Here is an 18,646-nt window from a genome sequence, read left to right on the forward strand (position 1 = left end):
AGAAAGCAAATGACATGTTGGCCTTTATAACAAGCGGAATCGAATATAGGAGCAAAGAGGTCCTTCTGCTGTTGTACAGAGCCCTAGTGAGACAACACCTGGAGTATTGTGTGCAGTTTTGGTCCCCTAATTTGAGGAAGGACATTCTTGCTATTGAGGGAGTGCAGCGTAGGTTTACAATGTTAATTCCCGGGATGGCAGGACTGTCATATGCTGAGAGAATGGAGCAGATGGGCTTGTACACTCTGGAGTTTAGGAGGATGAGAGGGAATCTCTTTGAAACATATAAGATTATTAAGGGTTTGGACACGTTAGAGGCAGGAAACGTGTTCCCGATGTTGGGGGCGTCCAGAACCAGGGGTCACAGTTTAAGAATAAGGAGTAAGCAATTTAGAACGGAGACGAGGAAACACCTTTTCTCACAGAGAGTAGTGAGTCTGGAATTCTCTGCCTCAAAGGGCGGTGGAGGCAGGTTCTCTGGACGCTTTCAAGAGAGAGCTAGATAGGGCTCTTAAAAATAGCGGAGTCAGGGGATATGGGGAGAAGGCAGGAACTGGGTACTGATTGGGGATGATCAGCCATGATCACATTGAAGGGCCGAATGGCCTACTCCTGCACCTATTGTCTATTGTCTATTGTCTGTCCCTGCTTTCAATCTCCCTCTTCTGAAATAGTGGGCTTCCATTCACTTGGTTGCAAGGCTATATTCTGTATATAGTGTCTCCGAGGATCCTCCAGTGCTTCTACTCAGCGGCTGTGGAAAGCATCTGGTCCGGAAATATTACAATCTGGTTTGGGAATTGCTCTACCCAGGACAAGAAGGCTCTGCAGAGAGTAGTGCGTTCGGCCGAACGCACTATGGGAACTTCACTCGCCCCTCTGCAGGAACTATACATCAGGAGGTGCAACTCCAGAGCCAATAAGATCATGGGAGACCCCTTCCACCCCTGCAACGGACTGTTCCATCTACTACGGTCAGGCAAACGCCTCCGTTGCCATGCTGTGAGAACGGAGAGGTTGAGAGGAGTTTCTTCCCAGAGGCCATTAGGACTGTAAGCTCCTATCTCACCAGGGACTAACTTTACTGTACCACTCTGCTGCTTTTTAAAAAAATTGCTGGTTTTTATTTTCCCTTTTTCCTTCCGCCCACAATATTTAATATGTAAAAGAATATGTGATTCTGTTCCATTCTGTTTGTAGTTTGTTTGTTTGTTTTTTTGCACAAAGTCCGCGAGCATTGCCACTTTTCATTTCACTGCACATCTCGTATGTGTATGTGACGAATAAACTTGACTTGATTTGACTTGACTTGACTTGTATGGATATTTTTTTCAGTGCATTACCTATTGTATTCGTGTATGGCATGATTGGACTGGATAACACGCAACAAAGCTCTTTACTGTACCTTGGTACATGTGACAATAATAAAGACACGCCAATAAACAAAGCATGGAATTGTGAAGGGTAAAATCTGCTGCACTGCACTGTCTCCATGGCCACGTCCAACACCCTGGCAAACAGCTCGGCAGCTTCATGCGCATTATCGGCTTTCGGCTGAATTAGTTTCTCTGTTAATGATTTATTTTGACAAATTCGGGTGATGAAGCATTATAACAGACCATTTGCCCACCATGTCCACTGAGCACCAGTCTGTGTGAATCTCATCGTTGGTCTTTAATGACTATTCACGTGATCACCTGGACTCTGCAATACTGATGTGACTCTGCCTCCAGCATCTCTTTGGCAATGCATTCCAGGTACTCGCACTCCCTGGGTGAAGAAGGTCCCCCCAGATCTATTCTAAAATATCCTCGCTCACCCTAAATCTATGTCCCTTTGTTAATTTCTTTCAGCTCTTTAGACCTCTTGTGGGCCACTATTTATGATAATTCATATGTGTTGACATCCCATGAAGCAGACAGATTTTTGTTTAATTTTAATTGAACTTGGTTTCTTTATTTGATTCTTGTTTTCCAGGTGCTATTGTGATGGAGAAGCCCAATGTACGATGGAATGACGTGGCAGGGTTGGAGGTAGCAAAGGAGGCTCTGAAGGAAGCAGTGATATTGCCCATCAAATTCCCTCACCTGTTCACAGGTATGGTTTTAAAGCTGGCAGCGAATCTTAGTTGACATTTTATCCCTGCTCAACTTTTGTCCCTTGTTCTGACCTTTGTATCTTTTCTGCCTTCTCTCTGGGAAATGGTCATAAAATGTAACTGCTGAATTATTTTACTGTGGGTTACATCTTTGGAGAGAATTAGAGTTTGTGTTTTGGGTTAAAGACCTTCATTGGGATTGGGTGGAAAGGAAAACGTCTGCCCTCTCACATTAAACGTGTGCTGTCTAGATTTTGATCCCTACCCAGGGACTATCCTCTTGTTCCCCTCATAACTGTTAACATCCCATAAGGTCACCCTTTTAGATTCTCTCGTATTAATAACAGCCCTCCATTCCAGAAAAATCTCTTCTACTCACGCCACTCTCTCTAATGCCACCACATCAAGGTGGCGACCAGAACTGTACATAAAACTTCCAGTGCCTAGAGTGGTCTAAACAATCTTTGTACAGTTCTAACACTGCCTACTAGTCATTGCCTCAACCTACAAAGGCAAGTGTGCCAAATACCTTGTTCACTTTTGTTCCACCTGTGTCATCACTTTCAGAGGTATAGATTAGCATTCCAAGGTTTCTCTGTCCATCAATGCTTCTAAGGTCCCTGCCATTTACTCTTTATGTTTTACTGTAATTTAATTTCCCAAAGAGCATCACCTCACACTTGTCTGGATTAAATCCAATCTGCCAATATTCTGGTGTACTTTCCAGCTGATTGATGTGCTACTGTATCAGTTTAATTAATCACTGAATTTAATTAATTATTTTTAAAAGTCAATTAGTTTAAACCCTTCCCAACAGCAAGAGCAAATCTCCCTGCAGGGATGGTGGACTTGTTTATATTGCTGCATTTCACCGGTCTTCCATAATATCACTGCCAGTCAGTCTTTTTACATATAAAGGACCACAAAGTTGGCTCTTGGGGAAAGCTCTACTGGCCAGTTCCCTCCAATATTGTAATATAGATTAACATTACATTACTGAAGGGAAATCTGGAGTGCAAAGAGGGGACACAAAATATCCAGACAAATATTTGAATTGCCAAGGCATAGAGATCTACAGACCAAGTACTACGATTAGTGGACGTAGTGGGCAAAGGGCCATTTTCTGCGCTCATGTCTGTATCCACTAGAGGGCACAGTTCTGAAAGGTGGACAAGAGCAAACAGATTTTGTGGTCTGTGTACAGGACTTAAAAATGGCAGGTAGGTTGAAGAAGTGGTTTACCTCATGTGAGTGAAAGAAGCTGTCAACTAGCAGAGATCAGTGGTGACGTGCAAGATCAGCCTAAGTAAGTACTTTCTTCTCATGGGTCAAGACAGACCCTGAGAAAATATCAGCTTCAATCAGATGTTACTAGGGTGGAAAATTGAACCAGGATGTCAATTAGGAGCAGGATTCAGAGAGCCAGACAGCAAACAGACCCTTCAGCCCAATGCATCCATGCCGACCTTTTTGCCCATCTGTACTAATCCCATTGCGTCACCATTTAATGTCATGGCCAATTTGATTAGAACCACATTCCTGTCGACCCACCTTGCAACATCTTTTTTAACTAAGTTTCAATCTACTGCTGCTGCAAAAATATTCAATGTATTTTATTTGTTGCTCATCCACATATTAAATGGAGCCACACGCTATTGAACAACAGCCCACAGTTCTAGTTTCTCCCAATATCTCAACCATTTACACCGTCAGGATATACCTGTGTCTATAATGGTTGGTGATGTTTAACATTTCTGGGAGAGGTAGTCATTTGCAGACTCAAAGCTCAGACTTCCAGCTGTGGCATCCTGAGGTACTGCTAATAGACTGTCCATCAGAGCTGGCAACATTGTGAGGTTCTCAGAGACATGATGGTTGGATCACTGGATGATGTTACTCACTTTCTCCAGGATAATAGAAAGGCAGAGAATTGAAGGCAGCCAAGAAATGGCTGAAGGGGAATCCTGACCTGAGCAAGCTGCTCTTCTGTGGTCCAGCGTAGAGACTGAACCGTACTCTCAGTCACAGAGGACAGCAAGAGGCTGAAGAGAAGCACGTGACTTCAACAAAGGAGCAAGACGTCATGTCTAACAGAAAGACCAAAGGTCCTGCAGGGTAGGCTAGTTCGGAAGGTCAGATGACATGAGAACCTGGGTGAACTAGCCGACTGAATACAATGTTGACTGAAAGAAGGAGTCAGGATGTGGCCTTTGACCATTGGTGTGCGGCGGGGATGACAGCTTGGTCTGCCTCTGTTTGACATGTATATTAATAAACTGAATAAGAATGTAGGTTTGTAGATGATACCTGCTGGTTTAATGGACAGTGAAGAATGTTGCTAAGGTTACAACAGGATGTAGATCCACTGGGAAAGTAGGTCAAGCAATGGCAGATCAAATTACATTTAGACCAATATGAAGTGGTGCATTTTAACATTAAACCAGGACCATTTTGAAGTGGTGTTAAACCAGGACATGTAGTGAAGGGCAGAGAATTGGGGAGTGTTGTATAACAAATAGATCTTGGGGTCAAGTATATAGCTCCCTGAAAGCAGCGAGACAGTACTCAGAGTCTGCCGGCTTGAGTACAAGAGTTAAAACGTTATGGTACATCTGCACAAGATGTTGGTGGACTGAACTTGGAAAATTGTGTGCAGTTTTGGTTGCCCAGCTACAGGAATGATATGTTTAGTGGGAAAGGAGGCAGAAAACCTTGGATTGGGAAACAAAGCTGGCCAGGTAACTGGTATTTCAGTGGAACAGTGATCACAACTCCGTACATTTTAAGATAGTTATGAATAAGGATGTCTGCCTTGAGATAAGGCACCAAATTGGGATAAGACAGATGACAACATTATTAAGTCGAAGCTGGGGAGAGTAACCTGGGAGCAGGTATCGACTAAGTCCACAACTGATGCATTTAAAGGCCAGTTGCGGAGTTCAGAGATAGCTGGATGTTCTAGTAGGGAGGGAAGGTAAGGGAACCATGGATGGACAAAGATGTTGTACATTTGGTCAAGAAGGAAAAGGAAGTGTATGTAAGGTTTAAGAAGATGAAATCGGACAGGGCCTTTGAGGAATATAAAGCAAGCAGGAAATAACTCAGGTGGGCAGTTAGAAGGGCCACAAATTGGTTTTGCGCGCAAGATTTGAGAAAATCCCAAGGATATTAGATTGGATTCCAAACTTGGATTGTTGTCTCTGGTGCGTTGGAGGTTGAGGGAAGACCTGACAGAAGTATGTACAATTATGATAGGGATAGATAGGATGCTCAGTCTTCTACCCTGGACAGAAATGTCAAATTCTAGAAGCTATAGGCTTAAGGTGAGAGGGGGAAAGTTTAAAGGAGATGTGAAGGGCAAGTGCTTGTTTTAACAGAGTGGTGTGTGCCTGGAATGTGCCGCCAGGGATGGTCGTGGAAGCAGATACGACAGTGACATTTAAGAGGTTGTTAGATAGGTATGTGGGTATGCAGGGAATGGAGGGATGTAGACCATGTGCAGGCTGACCATATAGCATCATGGTCAGCACAAACTTCATGGGATGAAGGGTCTGTTCCTATGTGTAGTTTTACTATAAACTGACAGACAAAGCAGCCTGAAAAAAACATTGCCAGGTAAAATCAAGTCAAGTCCTAAAGATTTATTTCTAAGCGTGTGAAAGAAAATAGTAGATTTCACAAAGACTCTCTGCCCTCTTGTGAAGGCAGCTGTAATGGATACAATGTTAGTTGGGCCATTGGTGGAGTAGTGTGCAGTTCTGATCACCGCACCGTGGGAAGCTGGTGATAGAAGCACGAGTTCACCACAGGTTTATAGTTGGAACAGGGAGTGCTCGAGATGTATTGTGAGGAGAGATTGTCATGGTTGGATGTTTCAGGGCAAGAGACTGAGGGCAGATTTGAGGAATGCATAATGAAGGTGACACACTTTGAGCAGAGAGGTCCAATAGTGGAGGAGTGAATAACGTGGAGATGTGGAAAGCTCTTCGACGAAAGACATGGACATCTGGAACTTGCTGCCTGAGCATGGTGGCATCAGAGATTCTCACCATAATTAAGGGTTACCTTGATGAGTGCTCTGAGAGCCATAAACTACAAGGTTACAGGGCTAGGGCTGGACAGGAATGCCCAATTGTAGAGGCATGGATCTCCATTGTAGAGGCATGGAGATGATGGGCCAGATACTGTAGCTGTCCCCTGTGGCATGAATTGTACATGATTCTGCGATTGAAAATAAATGTTTTCTTGTCCCTTGCAATCTTTGTAGGATTGTGACTGGGGCTATCTAATTGTTGCTGTGGTCTGTTCATGTTTGTAGGTAAAAGAACACCTTGGCGTGGGATCTTGCTGTTTGGCCCTCCAGGTACAGGGAAATCCTACCTAGCCAAAGCTGTAGCAACAGAGGCCAATAACTCAACATTCTTCTCTGTATCTTCATCTGACCTCATGTCCAAATGGTTAGGAGAAAGTGAGAAGTAAGTGACCTCTGATATCTGCACTCCATGAGCTTCTATGTCAGGAACAGTTCCATCACTCGACAGAGTTACACATTTGCCCCCCCGATTGATTGTCCAAAGAGGCAGGTACTTAATGAATCTACAGAAATAAATGCTTGGTGATGTCGCCACCTGTTGTTAGATCAGAAAACACGGAGAAACAGATTGCATGTGTTTCTACAACACCACCCACCAACCTAAAATTATCTTCACAATCAAAATCACACTTCAAAGGAAAATGATGAGGAATTGCTGTGGTGAGTGTGAAGGTTAGATTGGAGGCTGTGGTGACTTTCGTGGCAGATCAGGCTCCACAACTGGTGTCCAGTTTAAAAGAGAGGAGCCAGGGTGAAAGCCAGAGACACAGTGGCCATTGCATCTATGTAGGAACTATGAGGGAATCATTCTTGCAAGATTCATCAGAATGTTGTTTTGGGAAAGTGAAGTCGGAGAGTACAAATAGAATTCATAAGAGAACACATTTACCCAAAGCATCTGGATAAATAGTTTTTACTCAGAGGATAGTCAAGCTGAAAAAAACAGTAGAAAAATCTTAGTGAGTTGTTTGTTTCTCTATTCCAGTAGTTCATCTGGCACTTTGCTGTCTGTGATCTTTAGAGAGATTGAACTCCACACCTTTAGAAAAACTTCCATTTATTCTGTGTCTTTACACAAGCCTTTATCAAACAAATTTGACATATGGCGGGTAAGGTTTACAGCGATATGGGCCAAATGCGAACATATGGGACGAGTTGAGATGCGGCATCTTGGTTGGCATAGATGAGTTGGGCCAAAGGCCCTGTGTTCGTGCTGTATGGCTCTATGACACACACAGGTATAAAGGTAACCTAAAGCTTGGATCAAGTTCAAGTTCAAGTGAGTTTATTGTCATGTGTCCCTGTATAGGACAATGAAATTCTTGCTTTGCTTCAGCACACAGAACATAGTAGGCATTTACTACAAAACAGATAAGTGTGTCCATATACCATAATATAACATGAATAAATAAACTGATAAAGTGCAAATAACAGAAAATAGGTTATTAATAATCAAAGTTTTGTCCGAGCCAGGTTTAAAAGCCTGATGGCTGTGGGGAAGTAGCTATTCCTGAACCTGGTTGTTGCAGTCTTCAGGCTCCTGTACCTTCTACCTGAAGGTAGCAGGGAGATGAGTGCGTGGCTAGGATGATGTGGGTCTTTGATGATACTGCCAGCCTTTTTGAGGCAGCGACTGCGATAAATCCCCTCGATGGAAGGAAGGTCAGAGCCGATGATGGACTGGGCAGTGTTTACTACTTTTTATAACCATATAACAATTACAGCACGGAAACAGGCCATCTCGGCCCTACAAGTCTGTGCCGAACAACTTTTTTCCCTTAGTCCCACCTGCCTGCACTCATACCATAACCCTCCATTCCCTTCTCATCCATATGCCTATCCAATTTATTTTTAAATGATACCAACGAACCTGCCGCCACCACTTCCACTGGAAGCTCATTCCACACCGCTACCACTCTGAGTAAAGAAGTTCCCCCTCATGTTACCCCTAAACTTCTGTTCCTTAATTCTGAAGTCATGTCCTCTTGTTTGAATCTTCCCTATTCTCAAAGGGAAAAGCTTGATCACATCAACTCTGTCTATCCCTCTCATCATTTTAAAGACCTCTATCAAGTCCCCCCTTAACCTTCTGCGCTCCAGAGAATAAAGACCTAATTTATTCAACCTATCTCTGTAACTTAGTTGTTGAAACCCAGGCAACATTTCAGTAAATCTCCTCTGTACTCTCTCTATTTTGTTGACATCCTTCCTATAATTGGGCGACCAAAATTGTACACCATACTCCAGATTTGGTCTCACCAATGCCTTGTACAATTTTAACATTACATCCCAGCTTCTATACTCAATGCTCTGATTTATAAAGGCTAGCATACCAAAAGCTTTCTTTACCACCCTATCTATATGAGATTCCACCTTCAAGGAACTATGCACGGTTATTCCCAGATCCCTCTGTTCAACTGTATTCTTCAATTCCCTACCATTTATCATGTACGTCCTATTTTGATTTGTCCTGCCAAGGTGTAGCACCTCACATTTATCAGCATTAAACTCCATCTGCCATCTTTCAGCCGATTTTTCCAAATGGCCTAAATCACTCTGTAGACTTTGGAAATCCTCTTCATTATCCACAACACCCCCTATCTTGGTATCATCTGCATACTTACTAATCCAATTTACCACCCCTTCATCCAGATCATTGATGTACATGACAAACAACAAAGGACCCAACACAGATCCCTGAGGCACCCCACTAGTCACCTGCCTCCAACCCGACAAACAGCCATCCACCATTACCCTCTGGCTTCTCCCATTCAGCCACTGCTGAATCCATCTTGCTATTCCTGCATTTATACCCAACAGTTTAACCTTCTTAACCAACCTTCCATGAGGAACCTTGTCAAAGGCCTTACTAAAGTCCATATAGACAACATCCACTGCTTTACCCTCGTCAATTTCCCTAGTAACCTCTTCAAAAAATTCAAGAAGATTAGTCAAACATGACCTTCCAGGCACAAATCCATGTTGACTGTTCCTAATCAGACCCTGTTTATCCAGATGCTTATATATATTATCTCTAAGTATCTTTTCCATTAATTTGCCCACCACTGAAGTCAAACTAACAGGTCTATAATTGCTAGGTTTACTCTTAGAACCCTTTTTAAACAATGGAACAACATGCGCAGTACACCAATCCTCGGGGACTATTCCCGTTTCTAATGACATTTGAAATATTTCTGTCATAGCCCCGGCTATTTCTACACTAACTTCCCTCAATGTCCTAGGGAATATCCTGTCAGGACCTGGCGACTTATCCACTTTTATATTTTTCAAAAGTGTCAGTACTTCTTTTACTTTGAAACTCATAGTATCCATAACTACTCTACTCGTTTCCCTTACCTCACATAATTCAATATCCTTCTCCTTGGTGAATACCGAAGAAAAGAAATTGTTCAATATCTCCCCCATCTCTTTTGGCTCTGCAGATAGCTGCCCACTCTGTTTCTCCAATGGACCAATTTTATCCCTCGTTATCCTTTTGCTATTAATATAGCTGTAGAAACCCTTTGGATTTACTTTCACCTTACTTGCCAAAGCAACCTCATATCTTCTTTTAGCTTTTCTAATTTATTTCTTAAGATTCTTTTTACATTCCTTATACTCCACAAGCACCTCAATTACTTCATGCTGCCTATAATTATTGTAGATCTCCCTCTTTTTCCGAACAAGATGACCAATTTCCCTTGAAAACCAGGGCTCTTTCCAATTTTTACTGTTTCCTTTCAACCGAACAGGAACATAAAGATTCTGTACTCTTAAAATGTCCCCTTTAAATGTCCACCATTTCTCTTCTACATCTTTCCCATAAAACAAAATGTCCCAGTCCACTCCTTTTAAATCATCTCGCATCTCATCAAAGTTAGCCTTTCTCCAATCAAAAATCTCAACCCTAGGTCCAGTTCTGACCTTCTCCATAATTATATTGAAACTAATGGTATTGTATTTTGTAGTCTTTTCCTCTCCAGGGTGCTCAAATTGCCAAACCAAGCCACAATGCAACCGGTCAGCATGCTCTCTACTGTGCACCTGTAGAAGTTAGAGAGAGTCTTCCTTGACAAACCGACTCTCCGTAATCTTCTCACGAAGTAGAGGCGCTGATGAGCTTTCTTGATAATGGCATTAGTGTTCTCGGACCAGGAAAGATCTTCAGAGATGTGCACGCCCAGGAATTTGAAGCTCTTGACCCTTTCAACCATCGACCCGTTGATATAAATGGGTCTGTGGGTCCCCATCCTACTCCTTCCAAAGTCCACAATCAGTTCCTTGGTTTTGCTGGTGTTGAGGGCCAAGTTATTGCGCTGGCACCATATGGACAGTTGCTCGATCTCTCTTCTGTACTCTGACTCATCCCCATCAGTGATACGCCCCACAACAGTGGTGTCGTCAGCGAACTTGATGATGGAGTTCGCACTGTGACTTGCTACGCAAAGAAGTAGGTTTTAAGTTGCATCTTGGAGGAGAGGGACATAAATAGGGTGTGTTTTAAGAAAATTCTATTTTGCCTGTAAAGATGAAAAATCAGGGCATGAGGAATTTGGGTGTTGAAGAATCAGAAATGCGGAGATTTGAGCAAATGGGGAGAGAACCAAACACATACTGTTCATCTCTGCTTTATCCACAGGGCCTGCTTCATCCTCTTCACAATCCTGCAGGATACTCATGTACTCTGCACCACCTCTCTCTCATGTGCTTACAAATACTTCTGCAGCATTGTCACACAGCACAGGTCCTTTGACCCTGCTTGTTCATGCCGTCCAAGATCCCCATCCAAAAAGCTAGTCCCACCTGCACACATTTTATCCATATCCCTCTAAACCAGGGGTGGGGAATCTTTTCATGTTTGTAGGCCGCAGTAAGTTAGCTGTAATCTAATAAGGCCGCATCCAAGAAACTTCAATTAGATATACTTCAAAATGTACAATATTTTGTAAAAATCTAACTACTGTACTAACTTCAAGAAAATGAAAAAAATGTGTTCATTCTAAAGTTAACTAACTTTTCAATGACTTTGTTGTGACTGCTTTTTGTGGGAAAGCATTTGAATATTTGTTTGCAAGATGGAGGTACGCAGTTTCAGCTGATCTTCTAGATGGGTATGTGTTAGGTAGGAGAATGTAGATTTGCAGCAATAAGTGGTTGAAAAGCAAGAAAGCATTTTTCGTGCATGTTGCCGAAGACGTGGATATTCTATTGCATTTCTCCATATTTCAATTGGATCTTTTGTAGCGTCAAGTAAGGACTTTAAAATGTCATCTTCTGAGAGCTCAATCAATTCCATCTGTAGTTCTTTAGGAGCCTTGGAGACATCAACTAGGTGAGGTTGAAATGCTCATTTGAGTGTGATGTCATGATTCTCAAAGTCGGTGAACATTTCATTGTATTCTTTAATTAATAATTCTATAACAGCTGCGTATTCTTCAAATGATTCACATGAATCCTCCTGCTCAACAATGACCTTCGCTAACACAGGAAAATGTTCATCCGAAATTTCAAGTTGAAGAAGACGAGTTTTGAAAAAATATAGCTTTTTTCGAAATGCTTGGATTTTATTGCCACATATATAGAGACTTAGTTTTACCTTGCAAAGAAACATTCATTTTGATATCACACAGAAATGCAGTATTTCTATAGAATTCTTTCAATAATTCACATTGCTGATTCTGTTCTTCATGAAATTTAACTATCTTCTCGCAAAGAAAAAAACGTTGCTAACACCTGTCCCTGCGATAGCCAACGCACTTTACAATGATACGGCAAATCCACACTGAATGCCTCATCGTCCAACTTTAGCATATCACGAAACTGAAGATGCCGTGTCGCATTTGCACGAATATAGTTAACAATACTTATAACTTGTTGCAAAGTGTCACTTAAAATAATAGATTTAGCACAGAGATTTTGCTGATGTAAGATACAATGAAAAGAAATGAGAGCATTTGGATCTGATAATATCTGTGCATCCTCTATTTTATCTAATTTATCTGTGCAATAAACCCTTCACGTTTTCCTGTCATGGAAGGTGCACCGTCTGAACATACACTCACTGAATTAACCAAACCCAGTCCAACTTCACGACATTTATCTTGAAAGTTGTTGAAGAAATCTATTCCTCGTGTTCTACCCAAGCCCAAGCGAGTAACTCTTCGTAGCAAAGAAAATCTTCTGATATGGCCCGAATGAAGTATAAAACCTGTGCCGAGTCAGTAGTATCAGTTGATTCATCCAAAGCGATTGAATTATATATATTTTCCTGCGTGAAGTTGTTCTGTTACGTTGAGGCTAATTCAGTTATAGTTCTCCTTGAAAGAGGCAGTTGTTTGTACTTTGAAACCTTATCGAGGTCTAAGCATCCTACAACTTCGACAATGCATTCTTTTATGATTTCTACATTGCTAAATGGCTTCCCTTTATAAATAATTATAAAAAATACGGTCAAACAAATACGCTGTTTAACTATTCTCAAATTCAGTTTCAAACGGAAAGCCCCGTGCACCGCTATCAAATGTTGATAATACTGAAGATTGGACGGCCAGCGGACTCTCCCCGACATTTTCCCTTTCGTCAACCAGCGTCAGGCGGTGGTGGCGCCAGTCAGGCAGGGAGGTTAACGTACATTCTAGAGTGGCATTAGAATTAAATCATGAGCATAACAGGTGTTAAAATAGCCCTCATGACTTACTAATGTTTTAATTGTGGCCGTCAGTCGGGGAGGATTATTTCGTTGAATCTTCTTTTACTCTTTGGTATTCTAAATACTTTCATTTCAAGATTAAAATAAAAATAATAAAAGATGAACAAAAACATTAATAAAAATAAAAGGATTTGTTCTACAAAATTTGGATTCATTCAAAAGGCCGCACTTAATGGCCTAGAAGGCCGCAGGTTCCCCACCCCTGCTCTAAACCTTTCCTATCCACGTACCTGTCCAAATGTCTTTTAAACGTTGTTGTAGTGCCTGCCTCAACTACTTCCTCTGCAACTCATTCAAAATGCCCACCAGCTTACTTCTGAGAAAGTTGCCCCTCGGGTTCCTATTCAATCTTTCCCCTCACCTGACACCAATGTCCTCCAGTTCTTGATTTCCTCGAACCTAGAAAAAGACACCACGTATACCTTATCTATTCCACTCATGATTTCATTCACCTCTATAAGAGCACCCCTCGGCCTCCTGCACTCCAAGGAATAAAGTCCTAACTTGCCCAATCTCTCCATGCAGCTAAGATCCTTGAGTCCTGACAACATTCTTTCTCATATTTTCTCTGCTCTCTATCCAGCTTAATAACAACTTTTCTATAGCAGGATGTAGCTGATTGACGAGCTGATTACAAATTTGAACTTTCTTTTCAAATTCATTCAAGGAGTCTAAAACATGTTCAGCACATGGAAGGCATGGATGGTTTCAGTCCAGGCCAATCTGCCTTGCCTTGCCTTTCCTGAAATCATTTTTAAATCCCATTATCCTTGAAAGGCGCTCTGGGGTTTTGTGTGATGTTTGTTTCCCTATCTCCCCTCAGACTTGTGAAAAATCTATTTGAGTTGGCCCGACAGCACCGACCTTCCATCATATTTATTGATGAGGTCGATTCTCTTTGTGGATCCAGGAATGAGAATGAGAGTGAAGCCGCCCGGCGCATCAAAACAGAATTTCTGGTCCAGATGCAAGGTACGGTAGAGCCCGTTTCACACCTGGCCTGAACAATGCACTTTATATCCACCTGTTTCATTTACTAGTTTCTGGGCAAGTTCACTGATAGTACTTATATTTCTGTAGAGGGGTTAAAAATCCCACATTTGGAAATATTGACAAAGTTAGCAAGTTTTAAATAGGAACGTGTCAAGTGATGGAGCTTGTATCATTAGACTTGAATCTTTTGTTTTTCTTACACCAATTGTGGATATACAAGCAAAGGATTATTAAGGGTTTGGACACGCTAGAGGCACGAAACATGTTCCCGATGTTGGGGGAGTCCAGAACCAGGGGCCACAGTTTAAGAATAAGGGGTAAGCCATTTTGAACGGAGACGAGGAAACACATATTCTCACAGAGAGTTGTGAGTGTGGAATTCTCTGCCTCAGTGGAGGCCGATCCCTGGATACTTTCAAGAGAGAACTTGATATGGCTCGTAAAGATCGCAGAGTCAGGGGATATGGGGAGAAGGCAGGAACTGATGGGGGATGATCAGCCATGATCACATTGAATGGCGGTGCTGGCTGGAAGGGCCGAATGGCCTACTCCTGCACCTATTGTCTATTGGCCCATTTGATTCAGATGTGGATCCTGTGTGTCGTTGTAACTTGCTTAAAGGACGGTAGAGGAAGTCTTTGAATATTTTCAAGACAGACAAGAATGTTCTTCATAAGCACGAGGGCAAACGGTTGCAGTTTGAAAGGTTAAAGGGGTTGGTCTAAGCGCAGAGTTGACCTTCTGGTCGATCAGATGGAGTAACCTTGTCTTGCTTGTAATTCATGTGATTGATGTCTGCTTGTGCCAGTGTTTGGACCCACTGGATCTGGGATCAGCTTACTCAAGCACCTTGCATTTAGGCTATGAATTGTTGCTTCCTAGCTTGTAAACACCTTAATCCATTGGAATGGGAGCCTGGTTACTCTGCATTTATGTGTTTTATTCACAAATAATTTGTTTCACTTCTTCAGGTGTTGGGAATAGCAGTGATGGAATCTTGGTTCTGGGAGCGACTAATATCCCCTGGGTGCTGGATTCTGCCATTCGCAGGAGGTCAGCATCAGCTTAGCATCTGACGCCAAACTTTCCAGATAGTTTCAATCAATATGTGAAAGCATTTACAAATGCCTTATTTTGTTTATTCTGTCAAGATTTGAGAAGCGGATTTATATCCCATTGCCAGAGGAGCCAGCCAGAGTGCACATGTTTAACATACATCTAGGCACAACCCCACACTGCCTCACAGAGGCTGACTTCAGGGAACTTGGCAGAAAGACAGAAGGATACTCTGGAGCGGACATCGGCGTCATTGTACGTGATGCACTAATGCAGCCAGTGCGCAAAGTGCAGTCAGCCACCCATTTTAAAAAGGTAAGAGAGGGCGCAGAAGCTTTGTATAGGGTGCAGGAAAGGTAACAGGATGCAGGAAGGATTCCCGTATTAGAGGCATTGACTAGAAGGAGCCGTTAGACAATAGGATCTTGATCGATTGGCCAGGTGGGCTGAGGAATGGTTGATGGAATTTAAACAGAGAAATGTGAGGGCACTGGGTAGTGTTGTAGAGCAGAGGGATCTAGGGGTACAGGTGCATAGTTCCTTGAAGGTCGAGTTGCAGATAGATAAGGTGGTCAAAAAGGCTTTTAGAACATTGGCCTTCATCAGTCAGAGTAATAAGTATAGAAGTTGAGAGGTCATGTTGCAGTTGTATAAGACATTGGTGAGGCCGCATTTAGAGTATTGTGCTCAGTTCTGGGCACCATGTTATAAGAAAGATGTTGACAAGCTGGAAAGGGTACAGATTTACGAGGATGTTGCCAGGACTAGAGCGCCTGACCTATAGGGAGAGGTTGAGTAGGCTGGGACAAGGTGTATAAGATCATGAGAGGAATAGATCGGGTAGATGCACAGTCTCTTGTCCAGAGTAGGGGAATCGAGAACCTTAGGACATAGGTTTAAAGTGAAAAGGGGTAACATTTTCACACAAAGGGTGGTGGGTGTATGGAACAAGCTGCCAGAGGAGATAGTAGAGGCAGCGACTATCCTAATATTTAAGAGACAGTTAGATAGATACATAGATAGGACAAGTTTGGAGCGATATGGACCAAATGCGGGGAGGTGGGACAAGTGTAGCTGGGACATGTTAGCGGTGTGGGCAAGTTGGGCTAAAAGGCCTATTTCCACACTGTATCACTCTATGACTCTATGGAATATTATTTCTGGAGCATCAAAGGTTGAGGGGATGACCTGTTAGAAGTTTATAAAATGATGAGAGTCAGAACTTTTTTCCCAGGATGGAGACGTCAAACACCAGAGGGCATAGCTAGAAAGACAGAACAGCAAAATGTAAATGATGTATGGGGCAGGTTTTTTTACACAGAGTAGTGGATACCTGAATGAGCTGCCATGGGTGGTGGTGTAGGCAGGCATGATATTTAAGAGATGGCATTTAAGAGGCTTTTATGGGCACATGGATATGAAGGGAATGGAGAAAATATGATCACCTGCAGGCGGAGATTAACTGGGCAATGTGACGGCATTGTGGGCTGAAGCGCCTGCTTCTGTGTTGTTTTGTGCCAGGCATGGCTTATCGCGATGTCTCCTCAACTAATTATTTGCTGGTGGAACCTCGTGGAATGAGTAAGCTACTGACAGCGCTTTATGCATTGTTTGTCAAGAAAGACCATATTGTTGAAGTTATTGTTAAAAAAGATTGATAGGAAAGCACAAAGCTGCAGGTGAACCTACAACAGCAGCGTTGGGGACTGATCACCATGTTTCACTCCTCAGTGGTTTCTGATTGCAGAGAATGCCACAGAGTGCGAGTTTGGTGGGCCTGGTCTGTCACCAGCTGCTTGTTTAGAAATAATCACACTGCGTTGCTCTCAGGTCGAAGTAGTGTTCATTTTCCGATCTCTTCTCATCAGATGCAAGGTCCATCCAGGACTAACCCAAATGTGATGGTGGATGACCTTCTGACGCCCTGTTCGCCAGGGGACCCGGCTGCCATTGAGTTGACCTGGGTGGATGTTCCCAGTGACAAGCTACTGGAGCCCGTGGTTTGCATGGTAAGGCTGCTTCTCTCTGTCCCTCTGTGCTGTAATGATGCAATGACTAGAATACATGAAGGGGTGGAGTGATGGAGGCTGCTCTTTCTCAGTCTCTGGTCCTCCGCTTAACATTTATGCCAACAGCAGTCAGACCTCAGGGGAGTGTGAGAGGTAGGACTGGGATCAAGGTTGTGTGTTCTTATTCAGATCATTATGTTCCCTTTGACCATGTGCCTCCCTGCTTGTCCCAGTATGTCTTGCCCACCAATTCCCCTGTAATCTGAGGCTGCACATCCCTCCTCCAGAGGTCAGGAGCCCTTCCGCTGACACTTCCCCTCCCTGGAGCTTGGTGCCTCTCCTCAACGACCTCCTCTGGTCCAGTGGTGAGTGGCTACCGTCTGTCCAGGCTCCCTCATTGCCTCCCGTTACAGCAGCTGTTGGAGCTGACCAAAGCCTCCAGCTACTGGTCTTGAAGTGTAAATCATGTCAGGGTCAGGCTTTCCCTGTGGTGGGACTGCGCTGTGATTCTAATCCTGCGTCTGGTTTCTTTGTGCAGGTCGATATGCTCCGTTCACTGGCCACCACTCGGCCGACTGTCAATTCTGACGATCTTCACAAGGTGAAGAAATTTACAGAGGATTTTGGGCAAGAAGGCTGAATCGTCTCTGAAACTGGATCGTCCAGTTGACTCCACTCTGAAATCGAGTGGAATTGTCTGTCCAAGAGTGAAACTAGCTTCAGGTGCTATTGCCACAGAGTGGGAGGGAAACCTGCAATTGCTGCCATTTCACCGGCTGACTTTGGTTTGTTTTACTGAAGACACTTTGCTATCCATTGGCTTCAGGCAGAAAACTCCAGTATGATCGTCACATCATCGGAGCTCAGAAACCCCTTTGTACCTACTTGTTCCCATCTCTGTAAAGGTTCTGAGATTTCCTTTTATTCAGTGATTGAGAGCCTTAAAATAAAATGATTTCTTGCTGCTCCCTATTCCATCTAGATTCACATATCTTTATTCCTGCTTCCTGTCTTTCAGCAGCCACTTACTGGCATTTTTGAGGTGCGCTTATTATTAGTCACTGACCAAGTGCAGACCCGTTCGGTCTGTTCCCCCAATGTGTGGTTGCGGGGGAGGGGGGGTGGCGGCATGCGGCGTCACACACACTAACTACCCCCCCGCACAAACGCTAACTACCCCCCTTGATATTATATAAATATTATTACTTTGCTCCTTTTACTCCATAACCGCCCTTTCCACTGGCGCATAGCCCCCCCCCCTCCCAGTGAGGGCAGAGCGAGAATGGGGAGAGACAGTGGGATGGAGGGGAGGAGGGGAGCAAGGATGGGAGGAGAGGGGGGGAAAGGAGGGCTGAGAGGGGGAGGGAAGGGGGAGAGGGGGTGGGAAGGGAGAGGTGGGTGGAGGGAAGGGGGTAGGGGAGGGTGTGGAGGGGGAAAGGGGGTTGAGGGTGGGGGAGGGCAGGGGGTTGGGGGAGAGGAGAGAAAGGGAGGGGAGGGGGTAGGGAGAGAGAAGAGGGGGGAGAGAGAGGAGAGGGACAGGACGGTGGACGGTGAAAAGCAGCGGGGGGACCGATCGTGGCTTCCGCCAGCGTGACAGAGCAGAGCCGGGCCGGTGGGGGGGTTAAACGATCGTCCCCTGTGACGGGTAGAGAGCAAAGATCCTATAGCGGTATCAACAGCCGTTGATA

The 18,646-nt window shown here is 43.7% G+C and overlaps 1 protein-coding gene across 1 annotated transcript in view; it reads left to right on the top strand.

Moving 5' to 3' along the window:
* Positions 1-17,930, top strand: part of vps4a (vacuolar protein sorting 4 homolog A) — a 34,057-nt gene extending 16,127 nt beyond the window's left edge. The window contains exons 5-11 of the mRNA XM_033035614.1: positions 1,978-2,097; positions 6,417-6,573; positions 13,724-13,872; positions 14,865-14,946; positions 15,045-15,264; positions 16,818-16,958; positions 17,497-17,930. Coding sequence (XP_032891505.1) covers positions 1,978-2,097; positions 6,417-6,573; positions 13,724-13,872; positions 14,865-14,946; positions 15,045-15,264; positions 16,818-16,958; positions 17,497-17,598 — 971 coding nt within the window. The 3' untranslated portion in view covers positions 17,599-17,930. The remainder of the gene's footprint in view (positions 1-1,977; positions 2,098-6,416; positions 6,574-13,723; positions 13,873-14,864; positions 14,947-15,044; positions 15,265-16,817; positions 16,959-17,496) is intronic.
* The last annotated feature ends 716 nt before the right edge of the window (positions 17,931-18,646 follow it).

This window comes from Amblyraja radiata, chromosome 17, assembly GCF_010909765.2.
Source record: "Amblyraja radiata isolate CabotCenter1 chromosome 17, sAmbRad1.1.pri, whole genome shotgun sequence".
NCBI classification, from domain to species: domain Eukaryota; kingdom Metazoa; phylum Chordata; class Chondrichthyes; order Rajiformes; family Rajidae; genus Amblyraja; species Amblyraja radiata.